General features: G+C 37.7%; 1 protein-coding gene across 1 annotated transcript; it reads left to right on the forward strand.

The window, feature by feature from the left end:
- Positions 1-2,116: 2,116 nt before the first annotated feature.
- Positions 2,117-15,534, forward strand: LOC112695462 (benzyl alcohol O-benzoyltransferase). Its single transcript, XM_025747810.3, has 2 exons — positions 2,117-2,932; positions 14,331-15,534. Exons 1-2 carry the CDS (start codon positions 2,480-2,482, stop codon positions 15,285-15,287), a joined length of 1,410 nt encoding a protein of 469 aa, XP_025603595.1. The 5' UTR covers positions 2,117-2,479; the 3' UTR covers positions 15,288-15,534.
- The last annotated feature ends 6,704 nt before the right edge of the window (positions 15,535-22,238 follow it).

Raw genomic sequence — 22,238 nt, forward strand, 5'->3', positions numbered from 1 at the left:
TATATATATATATATATATATATATATCCGAATCACTAATGTCTCATTTTTAGTGATTCTACGATTAAGAACAATTTAAATTAAAAGTATTCAATAAATGTATATCTCATTATTACGATCCCTATCGTAATTATTCGTTTTTAATTTTAATTAAGGACACTATCATAAATTATAAAAATTTATTCTTATAAAATAATACTAATAATAATAATAATATTAATATTAATAATAATAATAATAATAATAATAATAATAATAATTTATGATAGTATTTTATTGGACATACACACTTATCTCTAACAGATGGTAGAGGTGGTTGTGTGTTAGAGTAGGGAAATGTAGACTGTGGTGATTGTGAGCTATTTCCATAAGCTTGAAAGTTAAGATCGAATCTATGGAAGCAAGTTTGAATCACATGGCCTTGGCGACCACAAAGTTGACACTGAGTCGATTACTTTGATTAGAAAGACGACCTCCTCTTCCAAATCTTCCCCCTCTTCCTCTTCAAAGAAAAGAACCTCTTTGAGATTGAATGGTATACGATGATGGTGTTTGTGCCAAATTTGCCATGGGGATGCCACCTTGTGGTTTTTTGTATCTTTCCAGCATATCATCGTAGGTTTTAAGAAAAGACTCAACTTCAGGTACAATGTAGGTTGATAATTTTGACATTATAGAAGTGATAAATACGATATACTCCTCAGGTAAATCATCAAGAATTGCTGAGATATGGTCATCTTGTTGAATTTGATATCCAATGAATTGTAGAGAGTCAACAACATTTTGGATTTGTGAGAGATAATTTGGTATCGATCCAGTTTTTCTTACTGATTTCAGTTGAGCTTTTAAGCTTTGAATTCTTGTGGCAGAGGTCTCAGTAAAATAGTCATTGAATGCATTCTAAATATCATAAAATTGATGACACTGAAGAATCTTGTTCTTGAAGGGATTTGTAACTGATGCAAGAACCCAAGTTGATAGAGTAAGATAATCTAATCTCCATTGTTTGAAGGCTTCAGTTTCTATTTTAGTCTTCTTGGTAGCATCTTTTTCATATTGTGAAATCTTGTTTTGGTACAAGTGATCTTCAAGACTTAAACTCTGAATTGTAAGCAAAGTTTGGTGTCTCCATATATTATAATTGTTGTGATCCAACTTCTCATAAATTGGGGAGATCGATCTCTTGGTTGAAGATTCTGATAGAGTAATTGACATTATGTAACGCCAAATTGAAGAAATCAAGATAGAGGGAAAACAAAATCGGGACAAAAAAAATTAGAAAAAAATTAGAAGAAAATAAAAGATTAATCAAAATTTGAAGAGAAGCAGGATCTTAGGCTCTGGATACCATAATAGCAACTGAGATAGAGTAAGGAATTGAAAGTATGAAAGTGTTCTCATGCATTAATGCAAAAAGTAGAATTTGAGAAGGAAAAGGAGACTCGAGACACAGAAGTGGAAGTGAAAGTGAAAGTGTGAAACTGAAAACTAATACATTGCAATTGTAACTAGTGTATTAAATAATAGAATAATACAATATATATATATATATATATATATATATATATATTGAAATTACCAATAGAGATTAACTAATTCACTTATATTCATTCACAGGTCGAATGGTCAATTCGTTCATTCGTTTAAACAAATGTTGAAAATTCAAATTATACTCTATATACATGTAGTAATTATTGACTAATAATAAAAATGTAACTCAAATTCATAGTAGATTAATCCTTTTTGTTGCGTCGGATAGGAAGCCATAACATTAATAATGTTGATTACTAAAAATAGGTTAAATTTGTGTTTTTATTATAAAAAATTGTAAAGAAAAATAAGTAAAAATAATAAAAATTTTATTTTATAAAATTTTAAAATTAAAAATATTAAAAATCAAACAAAAAAATACAAGCCAAACCTATGTTAATATTCTGCATTTGCCAATAACATTGAACTAGAAATTTTGACAATACTTTTATTATTTTAGATTGCATTTATTTTTAAGTACAGAACAAAAAAAATCATTAAGAATAAAACATAAAATATAAAAAATAAAAATATATTTTATTTAATAATAAATTAAATATAAAAAATCAAATTATGAGAATTTAATTTATTTATATTTTCTTTCATCATACAATAAAAAACAAAATTAAAATTAAAATAATAAAAATTATAATTATAAAAAAAATAAAAATAAAAAACATATTTTTTATTAATATTTTTATATCTTTACTATAAAAATACAAAATACACTAATATAATAACATAAAATACAATCTTTTTCATATTTATATCTATATCAAACATAATGTTATATCTTCATCTTCTTCTCTTAATGTCCCTGATTAAAACAAAAAGCAGCTCAGCCACTACAACTCCTAGCTACGGCACGATATTTAAATCACTATAAATTGAAACCACTTATCCACCATTCTTTTTATCCCAAATCTTTCTTAACTTCTCTGATAATACCATGACTTCACTATCATCGTCTCACTCTTTAGTCTTTACAATCCAACGGCGCCAACCGGAGCTGGTGGCTCCGGCTTCGCCCACTCCCCACGAAGTTAAACTATTATCTGACATAGATGATCAAGAAGGGTTGCGTTTCCAAATTCCACTCTTTCATATTTATCAGCACAAGCCATCTATGGAAGGAAAAGACCCAGTTAGGGTTATAAGAGATGCACTCTCGAGAACACTTGTGTTTTACTACCCATTTGCCGGCAGGATCAGGGAAGGTCATGGCCGCAAGTTGATGGTGGATTGTACCGAGGAGGGTGTCTTGTTTATTGAGGCAGATGCTGACGTAACACTTGATCAACTTCGTGGCTCTCTTCAACCTCCATTTCCATGCTCCCAAGAACTCCTTTATAATGTTCCAGGCTCTGATGGAATTGTCAACTGCCCCCTTCTACTCATACAGGTTTAAAAAATAGTTTAATTATTTTGTTAATTTTTATCTTTTTACTAAATTTTAATTAAATTTTTATATATATTCTTTTAATTCAATTCCTTTAATACTTTTAATTTTGTAAGTAAGATTTTTTTATGTCAAAAAATATTAAAATTAATAGAAGCTTTTTTAAAATACATACGGTCAAAAATTTAGTTAAATTTTTAAATATGAATACTTTTAATTTATGAAAAGATATTTAGTTAATTATAATATTTTTTATATTAAAAAAATTAATTATAAAATTAAAAATAATATAAAAATTTAATTAAAGATATAAAAATTTAATTAAAAATTTGATAAAATTATAAAAATTAATAAAATAATTAAACTTTAAAAAATTAAAGCTCATCTGTTTGATAAAAGGAGGGGTTGCGTCGCAAATAATTAACGGCCCGCAATAATTAATTAGGTTAGTATATAATTTTTTTTAATTTATCAAATACAATGGTTATGTTTAAGCACCTCTTCATAAATTTTGCTAAATATAAAATGAAATATTTCTTCTATTCTAAAATTAGTATTTTATTTTATTTTATGAATATAAGATGTCTACTTAGAAAAGATACGCGAGCGGAATGTTATATATATATATATATATATATATATATAAAAGGACTACTTTTTACATACATCATTATTTATGTACGTTTTAATTTTTGTATTGAAAATAATTAATAAAAATGATATAACATAAAAAAATATTTTATACTATAAATAAAAATTTACATAAAAAATGTACACAAAATTATTATAAATATTTGTTTCATTTTGGTAAATAATTAATTTTAGACACTTATTATAAATTTGATAAAGTATATTATTGTTAAAACTTTTTACTTATAGAAAATCTAATAGATAGATAAAAATATTATATGTACATAAAAATTAATTATTAAAATTGTTCATACCCTGGCCCAATGTCAAAGGTCCAGGCCCAAATAAAAGGCCTAGTCCAAAGGATTAAGCCTAGCTAAGTACCGATCTTCACATAAGAAGTCGGTATCAACCACGACTTGCCTTAAAGAAGTCGGGCATGAGATTAGCTGGCAGATAAACACTCATTCAAATGAGTAACCGCCCCTAAAATCTCTCTAACCGCTTCATAAAGCATATCTTAACCTCCCCAAGATAATGGGACGGTTAACACCCTAAAGATACGGCACTACTCCAACGGTGGTTATTGGCTCACCACTGTAAATACACTGACACCCCTCAGGTATCTCTAAACCCAATACTCTCTAGACCTGCTTACACTCTTGCTAACTTAGGCATCGGAGTGTCTTTGCAGGTACCACCCCCTTCTCCTCATACGAGCAAGTCGGACGGAGGCCCCCGAGGTGCAGACCCACTCGAAGGCTTCCTCTTTCAAGTGATTGGGCCAATCAACACCATCCAATCCATCAATCTCCGGTTACCCACCGTAACATTGGCGCCGTTGCCGGGGACCCGAGAGATCATCCATTGATGGCGGACAGATCCCATGAAGAAGGCCATGTGGAAACAGATTCTGAGCAAGAGAATCTGGACACAGGTAATAACAATGTGGACTTAACCCTCCATCAGGAGGTTAACCATCAGCAGAGAGAGGGCACCTCCGGGGTAAAAAACCCGAAGGCAAACTCCTCAGACGAACGCGAATCAGAAAAAGGCGGACCATCCCACGTAACTGAACTAATGGGGTTAGTACACAGCCGCCTGGAACAGTTAGAACAAGAGCGGGAGCGACAAAAAGAAACAGAGAAGTATCTAAAAGAGGAGATGGAACGGCGAAAAGAGTTAGAAAGAAAACTCTTAAAGCTGGAATCTTCCCTCAAAAATCGCAATTCCCGCGACGAACAGGAAGAGCCACCATTAGGGGGAGAGGATCCCTTTAGCGAGGACATAATGAGGGCTAAAGTTCCGAGGAACTTCAAAAGCCCTGATATGGACCTCTACGATGGAACTACGGATCCAAAGCATCATCTGAGCAATTTCAAAAGTCGGATGTACCTAGCTGATGCTTCCGACGCTACGCGATGCAAGGCCTTCCCGACCACTTTATCGAAAGCAGCGATGAAGTGGTTCGATAGCCTCCCCCCGAGGTCGGTTACTAGCTTTGAAGACCTCTCAAGGAAGTTTTTGATGAGGTTCTCAATCCAGAAAGACAAGGTGAAACATGCACCGAGCGTCCTGGGAATAAAACAGGAGGTTGGAGAGTCTTTGCGAGCCTACATGGAAAGGTTCAACAAAGCATGTTTGGAGATCCAAGACCTGCCCACAGAGGCAGTCATAATGGGGTTAGTCAATGGGCTCAGAGAAGGTCCCTTCTCACAGTCCATATCTAAAAGACACCCCGTTTCTCTAAGTGATGTACAAGAAAGAGCTGAAAAGTACATCAATATGGAAGAAAACGCCAAGTTAAGAGACCTGAGTTGGCGATCTGGACCCCCTCCCTCAACTAAAGAGAGGGAGAGGGAAGCCAAGAAAAAGGAAGAACTCGGTCTCGAAAGGTCAAGAAAATATCACTCTTATACTCCTCTGAAAACTTCTATAGTGGATGTATACAGAGAGATTTGCCACACTGAAAGGCTGTCACCCCCTAGACCTATTAAAAATAAAAAAGGGGGGAGCCGCAGCGACTATTGCGAGTACCATAAAATATATGGTCACTCCACTAACGACTGTTACGACCTTAAGAACGTGATAGAAAAGTTGGCTAGAGAAGGTCGGCTTGATAGATATCTCCTGGAAAGGTCGGACAGTCACGGAAAGAGAAAGCGAGAAGACATGGATAGAAGAGACCCACCGCCGCAGACTCCAGAGAGACATATCCATATGATCTCAGGAGGATTTGCGGGAGGGGGGCTCACTAAATCCTCTCGCAAAAGACATCTCAAAAGAGTCTATCAAGTCGGGGAAGAGTCACCCCCGGCCTCCCCACTATTTCGTTCACAAAAGAAGATGGGCAAGGGATAATCCCCGGGCACGACGATCCCGTGGTGATAACTATGATCCTAGCCAATGCCCATCTCCACCGAACTCTAGTGGACCAAGGAAGCTCGGCGGACATTCTCTTCAAACCTGCTTTTGACAAGCTTGGGTTAGATGAGAAAGAATTGAGAGCCTACCCCGACACCCTATATGGATTAGGGAACACGCCAATAAAACCACTAGGATTTTTACCCCTTCACACCACTTTCGGAAAAGGGGAAAAATCAAAGACTCTGAGTATAGACTTCATAGTCATTGATGAAGGGTCAGCCTATAATGCCTTAATTGGCAGGACTACCCTTAATCGGCTCGGAGCAGTGGTATCCACTCCCCACCTCTGCATGAAATTTCCGACCTCAGCGGGAATAGCAACGGTGAGAGGAGACCAAAAATTGGCGAGGAAATGCTACAATGAAAGCCTGAATCTGAGAGGAAAAGGCAAAGAAGTCCACACTATAGAGCTCGGTGGCACAAGGGCCAGAGAAGAGCTGCGACCTCAACCGGGAGGAAAAACCGAGGAGATACAAGTCGGTAGAGAGGAAGGAAAAAACACTTACATAGGAGCCAACCTAGGGGAGACCCTAAAACAAGGGTTGGCTGAACTCCTAAGAGCTAATTCCGACCTCTTCGCTTGGAAGCCTTCCGACATGCCCGGGATTGATCCCAAGCTCATGTCCCACAAACTCTCGGTTTACCCAGGGTCCCGACCTGTACAACAAAGAAGACGCAAGCTCGGCACAGAGCGAGCCCTAATAGTAGAAGAGCAAGTACAGGCGCTCCGGGAGGCTGGCTTCATTAGAGAGGTCAAGTACCCAACATGGCTAGCCAATGTAGTGCTAGTCAAAAAACAGAATGGTAAATGGAGAATGTGCGTCGACTATACCGACCTAAATAAGGCATGTCCTAAGGACCCTTATCCCCTACCAAGTATTGATACCCTAGTGGACTCCAGTTCGGGGTACCAATACTTGTCGTTCATGGACGCCTACTCGGGATATAACCAAATCCCGATGTATGAGCCAGACCAGGAGAAAACATCATTCATCACACCCAAAGCCAACTATTGCTACGTGGTCATGCCATTCGGATTAAAGAATGCAGGCGCCACATATCAAAGATTGATGAATACAGTGTTTTTCCCCCACCTGGGGAGCCTAATGGAAGTATACGTCGACGACATGCTAGTAAAAACCAAGGAAGAAGTTGACCTCTTAACCGACCTCTCACAAGTCTTTGACACCATAAGGTCGCATGGGATGAGACTAAATCCTGCAAAATGCGCCTTCGCGGTGGAAGCAGGAAAATTTCTAGGATTTATGCTAACACAAAGAGGGATTGAGGCCAATCCCGATAAGTGTAGAGCCATCCTAGAAATGAAAAGCCCGACTTGTTTGAGAGAGGTCCAGCAGCTCAATGGCCGACTTGCAGCCCTCTCCAGATTTTTGGCAGGATCGGCACTAAAATCCCTTCCACTATTTTCCTTATTAAGAAAGGGATGCCCATTCAAATGGACTCCGGAATGCGAGGAGGCGTTCCAAGAGTTCAAAAGGTTTTTAAGCCAACCTCCTATCCTAACCCGACCAGTACCAGGACAAGACCTCGTTCTGTACCTATCCGTAGCAAACAAGGCTGTCTCATCGGCCTTGATAAAGGAAGACGAGGTCGGACAACACCCAGTCTACTTCACCAGTAAGGTCCTGCAAGGCCCTGAACTAAGGTACCACAAACTAGAAAAGTTTGCCTACTCCTTAGTGATAGCCTCACGAAGGCTACGACCTTACTTTTAAGCGCACACAATCAGAGTCCGTACGAACCAACCCATGAAGCAAATCCTCCAAAAGACGGATGTTGCAGGGAGAATGGTTCAATGGGCAATAGAGCTTTCCGAGTTCGACTTGAGGTACGAAACTCGGACAGCAATTAAAGCCCAATGTCTCGCTGACTTCGTTGCAGAATATGCGGGGGATCAAGAGGACAAACCGACTACATGGGAACTCTATGTAGACGGATCCTCCAACAAAACAGGAAGCGGTGCAGGCATAATATTAGTAGATGAAAGAGGAACCCAAATAGAGGTTTCCTTAAAATTTGAATTCCCGGCTTCAAATAATCAGGCAGAATACGAAGCCCTGATAGCCGGACTAAAATTGGCAGAAGAAGTCGGTGCTACAAAAGTGATGATATACAGCGACTCACAGGTGATGACCTCCCAAATAAGTGGAGAATATCAGGCAAAGGACCCTAATATGAAGAGGTATTTGGAAAAAAACTTTGGAACACCTTGGGCGCTTTGCAGAAACCGAGGCCAAACACATAAATCGGGATCTAAACAGCAGAGCGGATGCCCTATCCAAGTTAGCAAGTACCAAACCAGGAGGAAACAACAGAAGCCTGATTCAAGAAACCCTCCAAGAGCCCTCGGTAACAAAAACAGAAGATAAGCAAGAAGTACTTGAGGTAGTCGGTTTAAACCTCGGGTGGATGAATCCCTTAGTCGAATACTTGAAATTCGACATCCTCCCTAAGGAGGAGAAAGAAGCTAAAAAGATCCGAAGGGAAGCACATCATTACACCTTGGTGAGAAATGTCCTCTACAGAAGAGGGATATCAATACCATTGTTAAAATGCGTACCGACCTCAAGAACCACCGAGGTATTGGAGGAAGTACATAGCAGGATCTGCGGAAATCATCTCGGAGCAAGATCACTAGCCAGAAAAGTAATCCGAGCTGGATTCTACTGGCCGACCTTGCAAAAAGATGCCACAGAATTTGTGAAAAAGTGTCAACCGTGCCAGATACATGCAAATTTCCACGTGGCTCCCCCAGAAGAGCTCATTAGTATCACTTCTCCATGGCCTTTTGCAAAATGGGGAATGGATTTGTTAGGTCCTTTTCCCCAAGCGCCAGGACAAGTCAAATACTTGATCGTGGGAATAGATTACTTCACAAAATGGATAGAAGCAGAACCACTAGCCACTATCACCGCTCAAAGAAGTCACAGGTTCCTCTACAAAAATATCATCACAAGGTATGGGATACCTCATTCCATTACTACGGATAATGGAACCCAATTCACCGACGCTACCTTCAGGAGCTTAGTGGCCAGTATGAAAATCAAACATCAGTTCACCTCGGTGGAACACCCACAGGCCAATGGGCAAGCCGAGGCAGCCAACAAAATCATACTGGCAGGACTAAAGAAGAGACTACAGGAAGCAAAGGGAGCTTGGGCTGAAGAGCTCCCTCAGGTGTTATGGGCTTATAGGACAACCCCCCAATCCGCCACAGGAGAAACACCTTTCCGACTAGTCTATGGTATAGAAGCCATGATTCCAATAGAAATCAATGAGCAAAGCCCAAGGGTAATTCTCCACGACGAAGTCGGAAATATACGGGGACACAAAGAGGAGCTCGACTTGCTCCCCGAAGTCCGAGAAGATGCCCAGATAAGAGAAGCAGCATTGAAACAAAGGATGACTACCAGGTACAACAAGAAAGTCATTCGAAGAACATTTGCCTCGGATGACTTGGGCCTAATCAGAAACGACATTGGAATCAACAAATCGGGAGAAGGAAAGCTCGCCGCAAATTGGAAGGGACCATACAAGATCAAGGAAGTATTAGGGAAAGGTTATTATAAAATAACCGACCTGAACGGCGCTGAGCTACCAAGGTCGTGGCATGCTTGTAATATGAAAAGGTACTACAGTTAAAAGCGAACTCTACTCCCTGATGTACTCTTTTCCCAACTTCATGATTTTTTCCCAAAAGGGTTTTTTCTGGAGAAGGGTTTTTAACGAGGCATCATAGTAGAGGATAAGGGAAAATAGGCTATCAAAACCCTTAGTAGCAAGAAGGTACCTCCCCAATTAATAAAGATCTTTTTCATTTACAATATCTCTTAATGTCCTTCTTTATTTTTCTAAGTTTTTCTACGAAACGCGCCGACTTAAGCTCGACAAAACGTGAAAATCCCATGAACCGACCTAAATGGTCGTCAGGATAAAACGACGAGGTACAAGTCGGCGTAAAGAGGTTGTATAAGTTGATCGTGAAAAGCTCGGGAACAATCCGATTCCTAAGTCGAAATGAGAACCCGAGTAAAACAAGCTCGGAAACGTTCCGAGCTTGACGAAAAACGCATCACAAAAATAGCCTAAGTCATAAAAACTCGCTAAAGCAAAGTTGAGTATAAAGGATAGCAAAAAGAGATTGAAAAACCCGAGAAAAAGTTTAAAGGCTGCATAAAAGCCCTTAAACGAAAAGGCTTGGAAAAACAAAGACAAGCCAATAGGAAAGGTTTTCAGAGAAAAGATCATAAGGGCGTTAAAATATTGAAAAGCATGCACGCATAAGATAACTTAAAACCCTTGTCCAAAAAGGGCATTTATTTTGTTAATCTAAACCCTTATTCAAAAAGGGTACTCGCCGAAATATTTTGTTTACGGCCTAAAAGGGCCAAGAGAAATTGTTCACACGACCACCAAACAACATATAAATAAGTTTTAAAAAGGGGGGACTCACAGGCCGAGCCCCTTTATAGCCATGAAAAATAAAGTCATTTTTTCAGAGGAGTAGACGGATCACCACCACCAGAGCCAGGAGGAGCGCCACCATGACCAGGAAGAGAAGCTGAAGAGGAAGTCAGAGGGACGACGGAAGAACTCGGAGCATCTTTGGAATGAGGAGGAGACTCAATAATCCTCTGCCCCCGAGTCTTCAATTCCGACTCAGAAACAATTTCGGGGACAGGAGGATCTACAATGGCGCCGTCGATGACAACTTTGTCAGGATGTAAAGGAGACAGATCCAAGTCAGGAGCAATAACTCTGACCTGCTCCAGAAAAACCTTCCAAGATTCCTCGGCGCCATCGGCAATGGAGTCCTCTAACTCCTCATATGCTTTCCGAGAATTAAGCAGGTCAGTTTTCACGGACACAAGATCCTTGAATAGGCTTTGATAGCTGGCCTGTGCCGTCTTCCTCAATTCCGTCTCCATGTTGCATTGGGCCTGCAAAGCCTTCCCTTTCTCCCGGAGGATATCTCTCTCCTCCTTCAGCTTAGCAATTTCCTTCCTCAACTCTCCCTCATGCTCTTGATATACACGGAGCCTCCCTTCCAGCTCCTCGACCCTCGAGGTCGCCCCTAAAGAGCTGAGAGGAGCCCTATCAAAAATATCTAAGAGCTTGCCGCAGACCCCCGCCGCCTTAAGGCTCTCCTCCACCATAGTGGTAAGGTGGCCCCGAACAGACATGTCATCCATGCCTATACGGGCATAAGGATAGATATTCTTTCGGACGAAAGCAAGAGCGTCCGCCTTAACCTCCCCAGAAGAGCCAGACTCTAAGAGCTTGCGCTTCTTGGGATCAGGAGAAGGTCGGACGACGGAGGACGGCTGAGAAGGAGCTGAAGAAGAAATCACCATAGGATTCGAAAGAGTTCCAACATTACGAGGAGGAGGAGGAGGAGAAATAACCCTGGCACCACCAGACCGAGCGCGAGACTTCGCTTTAGCCTCCTGGACCCTCTGAAAAGATTCTTGAGCGTTTGTCTTTGCCATTTCTGAAAAAGAAAACAATAAGCTAAAGAATCAAACAAGTCGGAATATTGAGTTAACAAGTCGGAAATTCAGCATATTAGAAAAAACTACCTAGCTGTGATTGGACAAAGGTCGGAGACCCTTGGAGAAATTTTTTAGTATCCAAATAGGGGGCCCTCCCCCACACTTCTCGGAGGAACCCCACGACGGCAGCCTCTACCTCGTCCAGGTCATCCAAACCATATTTCTCACAAGGGGAGGCCTCCAGCCAGTATAAAGGAAAGCGAGGAAGAGAATTATCATCCAGAAAAAAGGGATGATGACCCTCTACAGCTTGCACTTTGAAAAAGAAGTTTTTAAAGTCATGAAAAGATTCATCAAAAAGGGTAAAAATTCTCCGACCTTGTATGGCTCGGAAGGAAACCCACTGTTGCTTATTATTCAGCCCACTAAAAGGTTTGGTCATATGAAAAAGATGGAAAAAGATTTTCAAAGTAGTCGGGAAATCCAGAGCATGGCTAATAAATTGGTAAATTTTCAAGAAACCCCAGGAGTTGGGGTGAAGTTGAGTAGGGGCAACACGACAATGCTGCAAAACAGACATCTCAAAATCTGAAAAGGGCAGAAAGACGCCCAGACGGGTGATCATACACTCGTACATAAAAAAGAAATGGGGAGCCGTTTCGTTGGCTCTCCCATGGCAAACCCGGTCCTCTAAACCGGGAACAAGCAACTCGTATTTAGGCTCATCTTCATCTGAGGTACAGAGCCGATGGTGGGTGCGAAGGTGAGTAATAAACTCCGCATCAACCAACGGCTCCTCCCCCAGAACAGTAACGTCAACCCAATCTACGGAGGCCATTTTTCTTTCTCTAAGGAAAACGAAGGAAACCTACAAAAGGAAAAAAGAAAAAGGAAAATCAAAAAGGTCTCTAGAGAGGAGGAGCCGAGCAAAAATCTACAAAACTATTCCTCTACAAAGCAAAGTCACGCGAAAAATGCAAAGAAGAAGAAAGAAACTAACCTCTTTCCGAAAATGAAGATAGGAAGAAGCAGAAGTCTCCAGGGGCACGAAAGTATAATACGTGTAAACACAGCACGAACAAAGAAAGAAGAAGTTTGAAAGATTGCAGAAACGGAAATAGGAAAGAGAGGGAAAGTACTCATAAACATGCTAAGGGGCATAATAGTAAAAGCGGGGCAGTCATTAATGAGATTGCACCGTTACCAAAGCCCTCAATACTTCCCCAACGGACACGACGCTTGAATTGACGTAACTGTCAGAAACAAAAGGTCGCGAAAACCACGTCGGTTTATAAGACCCATGTTTCTCCAGACAAGTCGGCTGCGAACCCGAGTTATATACTTGAACCCAAGCTCTAAAGAGATTTTGGGCTCAAGTAGGGGCACTGTTCATACCCTAGCCCAATGTCAAAGGTCCAGGCCCAAATAAAAGGCCTAGTCCAAAGGATTAAGCCTAGCTAAGTACCGATCTTCACATAAGAAGTCGGCATCAACCACGACTTGCCTTAAAGAAGTCGGGCATGAGATTAGCTGGCAGATAAACACTCATTCAAATGAGTAACCGCCCCTAAAATCTCTCTAACCGCTTCATAAAGCATATTTTAACCTCCCCAAGATAATGGGACGGTTAACACCCTAAAGATACGGCACTACTCCAACGGTGGTTATTGGCTCACCACTATAAATACACTGACACCCCTCAGGTATCTCTAAGCCCAATACTCTCTAGACCTGCTTACACTCTTGCTAACTTAGGCATCGGAGTGTCTTTGCAGGTACCACCCCCTTCTCCTCATACGAGCAAGTCGGACGGAGGCCCCCGAGGTGCAGACCCACTCGAAGGCTTCCTCTTTCAAGTGATTGGGCCAATCAACACCATCCAATCCATCAATCTCCGATTACCCACCGTAACAAAAATTAATTATAATATATTATGTATAAATATATGTATTATTTAATTTATTTTAATGTATATTTTATAATTTAATATATATTTTATATTAATTATTGATTTTGATATATTTTAGTGTACTTATGATATAGTTACGTTATTTATAGTATTATTATGCTTCATTTTGAAACTCATTTAAGGAAAAAACATTACTAAGATCCCATTTTATAGCAAAATATATTAATGTGCCAAATAATAATAATAATAATAATAATAATAATAATAATTTATTATTATTATTATTATTATTATTATTATTATTGATTTCTATAATTTTATTAAATTTTTAATTAATTTTTTATATTTTTAATTGAATTTTTATATTTTTTATATTTATAATTAAGTTATTTTTATATAAAAAATATTAAAATTAACAGAATATTTCTTTTAAAATATATGCTGTCAAAGTTCTAATTAGATTTTTAATTATAAATATCTTTAATTTGTAAAAAAATATTCAGTTAACTCACATTTTTATACTAAGAAAAGATCTAATTATAAAATTAAAAATAATATAAAATCTAATTAAATAAATACATAAAAAATTAATTAAAATTTTAATAAAATTATAAATAATAATAATAATAATAATAATAATAATAATAATAATAATAATAATAATAATAATAATAATAACCTAGAAAAGTTGAAATGAGGAAAAGTAATTCAATTCTGCTACATTATCAATAATATTTTTTCAATTTTTGCTAACTTTTGTTTATGGTTATATCTAATAAAAATATTTTTATATATGTATTTTTTAAATATATCTCTTTATACATGTGTTTAAAATATAATAATTAATTATTGTTGACAATAAATTTGACAAATAATATATTATTGGTACCTGTACTTTTTCAAAGTAATTTCGTTTTGACAGGTCACACGCTTTAAGTGCGGTGGTTTCATTTTTGCCATACGGGTGAACCACACCATGGTGGATGGAACTGGTCTAGTACAATTTGTGAGTGCTTTAACCGAAATGGCTCAAGGTGCTCATCAACCTTCCATTCTGCCTGTATGGCAAAGGGAGCTCCTACTTGCAAGGAACCCACCACAAATCACATGCAACCATCGCGAATATGAGCAACTTCCAAATACCAAAGAAGGGACCATCATTTCTTATGATGAGAACGATATGGTTCAACGCTCCTTCTTTTTTGGACCAACTGAAATAGCTTTCCTTCGTCGTTTGGTTCCACGTCACCTTGGCCAATGCACTCGATTTGAGCTTATAACTGCATGCTTATGGCGTTGCCGTACAAAAGCATTGCAACTTGCACCAGAAGATGATGTTCGCATGATGTGCATCGTGAATGCACGCGCTAGGTTTAACCCTAATATACCCCTTGGTTATTACGGAAATGCTTTTGCTTATCCGGCAGCAGTTGCCAGTGTAAGGAAGCTTTGTGAAAATCCGTTTGGTTATGCCGTAGAGTTAATAAAGAAAGTAAAAGCTGAGGTGACAGAAGAGTACGTACGTTCAGTGGCAGATCTAATGGTTACAAAAGAACGACCCTTATTTACAACCGTAGGATCTTGCATCGTGTCAAACTTGACACGTTTTGGGTTAAAAGAAGCGGATTTTGGATGGGGCAAAGCATTATATGCTGGTGTGTCTCAAGGTGGAGCTGGGCCGGCTTTTCATGGAGCAACTTTTTTTATGAATTATGAAAATGAAAAAGGAGAAAAAGGTGTATTATTTCCAATTTACTTGCCTTCCAACGCTATGGAGAGATTTGAGAAAGAGTTGGGTGATTTTCTTGGTGGAGACTTTAATAATAATCAGCCTACAAAGAGTGATGAAATTCCTATGTTTATGAGGTCTACCTTGTAGCTTGTGAACATTATAAAATAATAAATGCCGTCAACTTCTATTATATATGTATATTAATTAAGAAGCTTGGTCCTTACTTATATATGGGGGAAATGTATGTAATGCAGCATTTTGATAGTGTTGCGTTGTGTTTCTTGCTTTAATAAGCACTCTCATGCATTGTGTGTCAAAAATAAGTTATACTTAAATATGACTATGTATTATTTTGTGATTACTGCGACAAATTCAACGTTCATTACATTTATAAGTTGATTCTTATAATTTTTTTCTTGGTTTGTTACTTTTTTTCTTTTTTTTAAATCTGTAATATATATCTTTAGACAAAATTATATGTGCAGATGATCATCCTTATTATTAGAAATTTGCTTAGGGATAAACCCGTATACTCTGGGACGTACTGGGAATTGGGCAGCGTCTTGCTAGAATTTAAATTTTTTTTAATAGTATATATAATAGTGATATTTATTTGTTTTATTGTATTATTAAATTTGATTTTATTGTATTAAATTATCATAAAATTTATTTTATTGTTATATCATATACATTTTGTCCACTTTTTTTCTTGGTTTGATATATTTTTTTTAATCTGCAATATATATCTTTTGACAAAATTATATATGCAGATGATCATCCATGTTATTAGAAATTTGCTTAGGGATAAACCCGTATACTTTGGGACTGTGAATTGGGCAGCGTCTTGCTAGACTTTAAAATTTTTTTAATAGTATATAATAGTGATATTTATTAGTTTTATTGTATTAAATTATCATATTATTTTATTATTATATCATATATATTTTGTCTACTGTTAAAAAAGCCAATATTTATTGAATTGGCTCACATAACTTATTAAAAAAGGTGGATTGAAGTAAAAATTCACTACTGCAGAAGCGAAGACTGCAGCGGAGAAATAGCGGCCGTGGCTAAAATTGCCGCAGATTGGACGGATAGCTGCAGAGATGTCCGACGGTCTGGTAAATGACGCAACATGCCTCCTGGATAGCGGTTGGACAGCGAAGACCGCTGCCAATTTAGGATATATATCGTCAACATTCCTCGTCTTACCCTATCTTCTTGGCGCACACCAAAGTAGAGCAGAGGCGTGAAACACACCCACCCCCCTGTGCCACAACATACCCGGCGACTACTTCCATAAACACCGCTAGGTGAGTTTTAGTTAAGTGTTTTAATTCAGTGTTTTAATTCCCCCTTTTATATTACAACTCATAATCTCTTCCCCCCAATTGTGCAGAAACCCGCAAGTTTATTTTAGCAGCGCGCCAACCAAGAGCAGGAGCAGAGCCGCGAACTTCAGCGGAAGAACCCACCCAGGTGAGGATCTTATCATAATTCAATGTGTCCATTCCTCCTGTCATCTTATACCCTTTAATCGAGTCCCCCAATTTTGCAGAAACCCCTAAAATTTTCGAGCTATTGCCTGTCATCCGCAATTCCTGAAACCATACTCTCTCAGCCATTGTGTGAGAAATCCCTGACCTTTGCTCCACCTTGCGCTTCCGTGTTGGTCGTCGAGTCGCACAGCTGCCATCAGTGCTTCTCTCACCGGGGTTGAAGTTGAGCATCTCCCCCTTTACTGGTTCGTTCATCCATATTGACCTCTTTTTTGTGTTTTCATTCTCGGTTCCGAATTTTGAACAATAATTTGTCTATATCTTCTATGTGTTGGGGTTAATTATTGCTGTTTAGAGTTAGAGATTTGATTCATGTGACTTGATCCACTATGAGCAAGCTCAGCTACCTAATCATTTATCTGTTGTTGTCATCATTTTAACTATTTGAACAATAGAGAGTTGATTAGCTAGATAGATAATTCAGGATGATTAATTAACGTATTACTCTATGTATGTTTAATTAGCTATGTTAAAAGATTAATCTAATTAGAGTATACATACAGCTGCACATCTGTGTATGATCAGCCTGAATGAATTGATCCGTTAATATTACTCTTAAGTAATGAAACAAGGACACTTTAAAGAACAACCAGAAGAGAAAAGATGAAAGTAACGGGATTAGGTTTGAGTCCTCCCATCCAATAGATTATGAACACAAATCATTTGGAGATGAAGCTCAGGTTCAACAACACAAATCAATTGGAGACGAAGTTGAAATGTTGAGTGGCGTGTTTGGTCTGCTGGGATCTGATTATGGAAAATTTTCCATCTGTAGGAAAAGTTGGCGTCAGATTACCACTAAAGACAAGGTTTATAACGAATGTGTCAAGGTAAAAGTTTATATCCCGGGTAAATTAAATTTGCTTATTTTTATAATGATTGACAACTTGTAATATCTGTGTAGCAAATTTTCCACTTCGATGAAGACAGCGAAGAAACTATCAAGAAAAATATTTCGAAAAGTATGAGGAAGTCTTGGAAGGAAACAAGGCTGAGGTTGTATGACCGTTTTTATGATCCAACATTCATGACTGAACAAAATCTTGAGAATTGCCCGCCGGGAATTGATCGAGAACATTGGAGATTGTTCCTTGACTATCGTGCTGAACCTGAGACGAAGGTAATATAATGTATCATTGTTACACAAGAATACCAATTATGTTTCATTGAGTCCTTTTCTGTCAGATTCTAATCGCTCTTTGTCTCTGATGGACCAATAGGAGAAGTGCAGGAAAAACGCGGAGAATCGATCAAAACAACAATATACCCACACTGGCGGTTCGAAAAGCTTCACACGGCGGATGGAAGAAGAGGTACTTTACTTGTTTTATTTAGTTATGCTACTATCCCTGTGACTTAATGTTCATTGATTTTATGAAAAATTTTAATGCAAAAACTTTGTTGTTACAGTCGGAAGAACAAGGAAGGATAGTCAGTAGATGAGAGTTATGGATCAAAGTGCACAAAAAAGGATGGCTCATATATCAATGATGAAGTAAGAGCAATTGGTGTAAGTACTACTTGTTAATTGATAAAGGTTGACACAAGTCAGTTTAGGAGAATTTCCTTTTTTTTGGGTTTTGGTTCATAGTGCATATCTTTGCACATTACTATGATATTGCATGCTTCAAGCTTAAAAAATGCTGCACCATGTGTTGTGTATATAGAGATGGCTTCTTTGGTCTGTTATGGTGTTCTCGCGCTTTATTATGTGATGAACTTTCTGTGTGTAAAGAATTAGAGATGGCCTATGAGTTCTATAGTATGCTGAACTAACCTATCACATCTTTATGTTGTGAGTTTATATGTAATATGATCATCGATGCTAATCTTCAAAACATTTCATTTACTATCAGAAATTAATTTTAATTTTTCGTTTGTTTGTTATTTTTCTTTTCATTCGCCTTTGGCTTTTTTATTGGCTGAGAGTTTATGTGTAATATTAACTTTTTTTGCTGTGTTATTTGTGTGTTTTTTTTATCGTGATGTAAGTAATACAGTTAATTGAGGAGATTGCTAATTTGTATATGTAAGAAAGAATTGAGGAGATTGAGCAACATGATGAGTCTTTTAGAATCTTGTCTCAAAATGATTCCATTGCTCAGGTTTTCAGAAAAGAGAAACCGGGTAGAGTACATGGTGTGGGTTTTGGACCGACTCATAGTCAACTCTTCGGTCCGAATTCACATGCGCCTGGCAACGGAGTCCAACTAGAGGAGACCCAGAGGAAGCTGCTTGAACTGCAGGCAGAGCTGGAGGGCGAGAAGTTGAAGAGGAAGGCGATGGAGGATGAGGCAGTAGCAGAGAAGAAAAAGATGAAGGCGATGGAGAGTGCTCTGATTTATCTTCTTCAACGGCAAGGTGAGGAGCTACCACCAGAAATCGCTGCAGGGATGAGTTTCGTGGAATGATAGAGTGAAAATAGAACATTAGGATTGGAGTTATTTTGCATTGAAGCAAATATTTTACTGAATTAGACTGAGCAACTCTACGAAATAGATTTATTTACTTCGTATTTTGATGGATATATAACTTTGTTTTGTTTATATTTTTATTTTGTTTTTGCTACAAGTTTAGATTTTATTTTTGTTGAAAATATTCACTCTTAAAATAATAATAAATATAAAAAAAATAAAAAAATAATTCAATAATACTTTAAATAAATTGGGTGGGTTTTTTTGAAAAAACCGAAATTTCTTTTTTTTTATTTTTTTAAATCAGCAGCGGTTTTTAACCACCTCTGTTTGGGTTCAGAGATTATAAAAACTTTTATATCTGGCGGCGGTTTGCAACTACCGATAACATTGAGCGAAACTGATGTCCGATTTGGCGGCGGTTTAAAACCGCCACTAAACTTATGGAAACTTGGACATATCGTGATAACTTGCGGCGGTTTGAAAACCGCTGGTAAATATGAAGCAAACCGTGTCAAACTCATTTGGCGGCGGTTTTCTATTGTGTGCTGCAAAATTTTGATTTAGCGGCAGTTATACCAGCGGTTTATGAAAACCGCCACCAAACTCAATCCCAGCGCCCATATCCGTGGTGGTCCTATGAACCGCCGACATTTGATTTTGCGGCGGTTTATAACCGCCGCCAATTCCTTGTAGAACCTATGCACAATTACTCAAGAGGGGGGGGTGAATTGAGTATTGCAACAACAATGAATCTTTTTGCGAAATTTAAAGACAATATACAAAAGTGTTATTGCACTAGTATTTTTCCAAGAGCTTAACTCAATTGCTAAGCATTTATAAGGAGCTTTTACTTTCCAATAGACACCAACTCAAATAAATTGATCAAGTTTTTCACCAATCGGACTTAAGCTACTCCTTAAGTACTTACGAAGCTACTTTTTGATCACAATTTATTTGCTCAAAGGTAAAAGACAATAATATTGAAGAGATGAGTTTGGAGAGATGCAAACGCTATTTAGAGTGGTTCGGCACAATCCTTGTCCTACGTCCACTTTCTTTCTCAATCGCAATTGAGAAGTTCCACTATTGCCAAGCTTCAAGGTGCTCGCGCAAAACCTTTTACAATCCGAGTCCTTAGTTTCTAACACCTCACGGTATATGATCACCACTCGTATACTAACCCACTCCACTTAGAGATACCTTCTCTAAGATTTGCCTTGAGTACTTAGTATACCTCTTTGGTATCCTCACCGACTATAGTGTTTATAACTCTTGACTCAACCTTGGAGATCACACTCCAATTTACAAGGTGTACAAGAAAACAATTCTCAGAGAATTGTTGAGATGAAATGAGTACTCTCTAGAAGAGTGTATGATTACAAGTTTAGCACTATTGAACCAATTGATATTGCTCTCTCAAATTGTGTATTATAACACCTTAAAAAAGTGTAGAATGAAAGAATATGAACAAGATAGTTTTCAAAAATTCAAGTCAGTGAAATAAGGCTTCAATCCATCTATTTATAGATTCCCCAAACCTTAGAAACGTTGGGGAATTAATGGGATGGAGCCTTTATGTCAAAACTAACCGTTTTTTATGTTTTTGAATTATTTGCATCGATGCAAATGTGTCTTTGACGCTGAAATTTGAATTTTCAGCTAGGTTGCATCGATGCAAACATCTTTGCATCGATGCAACAAGTCGTTGCATGCTTTGCATCGATGCAAGATGAGTGTGCATCGATGCAAACCTTAAAGAATGGCTTAAAATCACTTCAAAATACTTAGGATTGATCTCAAACTTGTTGGAGTCAATTCCTATGCTTTTTGTACCTTTGAAAACAAGTTTTAAACCATTTGGCTAGCATCGAATTGCAAGATGTGCATCAAAACATTTTGTGAGTGTGTGTTGAGAGATTTAGCAATTGGTTCTTAACAAGAAGTTACCTAAGTCCTAAGACACTATACTTGTCTTCAAATGTTGTGGACTTGAGTTTCTTGTTGTTGTTGTGTTGCTTTCAACTCTTCATTCCTCAACGTTGAATGTTGGTTGATCTTTCAACATGCTTGTTCATTCAAGTTGTTTGTTGGTTTGTCTTTCATGTCGTTTGTTGGTTTGTCATTCATCAAAACCTACGAATACAAACTTCGCATACAAGCAACATGATTTACAATTTCTCCCTTTTTGATAATGACAAACCAATTTTGAGGATATGCATTTATAAATGATTTTGAAAGCAACAATAATGCACTTTGTTTTATAGAAAGCTTTGGAGAAGACTTCACAAAAAAATTTTGCAGGAGTTCCCCCTAAATATGTGCATTTGTTCCCTTAAAGGGCGTTTATCAAAGAAAACGATTTAGATATCAAAGTTTTTGCTTAGCGGAAGTCTTTTTGAAATCATTGTTTCGCAAACTTATTTCTTCTTTTCAAATCCTCAAACTTCTTCTTTTTCAAAAGTTCAAAACTGCAAATATCCTCAAACTTCTCTTCCCCCTTTTGACATTATCAAAAAGAAAGGAGTTTGAAATGTGTCATAGAAGCATGCGTAAAACAATGAATTTTTTTTCTTTTTTTTTTAAGTTCAATTTCTCTATTAATCTCAAGGATGAGATATTCCCCCTTTCAAAAAGAATTTGATTTCCTCTTTTTATATATAACAAGCATGCATAATTCCCCCTAAAGAAGTGAAATATATCAAAGCATGCACATTAACTTAAAATAGGGGTACCAAGCCTATTTTGAGTTATTCACCAAATAAGCATACAAGCATTAATCATTAAACATAATTATGAAGGAAATATCAAAGTATTTAAACCATAATAGAAATCCTTAGCTTACTAGAAGTTAGTTTAACAATTCATATAATCAAATAAACATAAAGCAATAAAAAGTGAGTTGTGAGGTTGAAGATGATGAAAAAGTGGGGTTTTGTGGCTCAAAAATGCCAAATTCACGTGTTTTTGTGCAATTTGGTCGTGTTTGCATCGATGCAATAGGCTTTGCATCGATGCACATAGCACGTCGTGTGCTTTGCATCGATGCAAAGATTGGTTGCATCGATGCAACATGCATCATTTTGCCCAAAGTTACCAAATTTTCATCCTTTGGTGGTTCTTTC

Source organism: Arachis hypogaea, chromosome 6 (genome assembly GCF_003086295.3).
Source record: "Arachis hypogaea cultivar Tifrunner chromosome 6, arahy.Tifrunner.gnm2.J5K5, whole genome shotgun sequence".
NCBI lineage: Eukaryota > Viridiplantae > Streptophyta > Magnoliopsida > Fabales > Fabaceae > Arachis > Arachis hypogaea.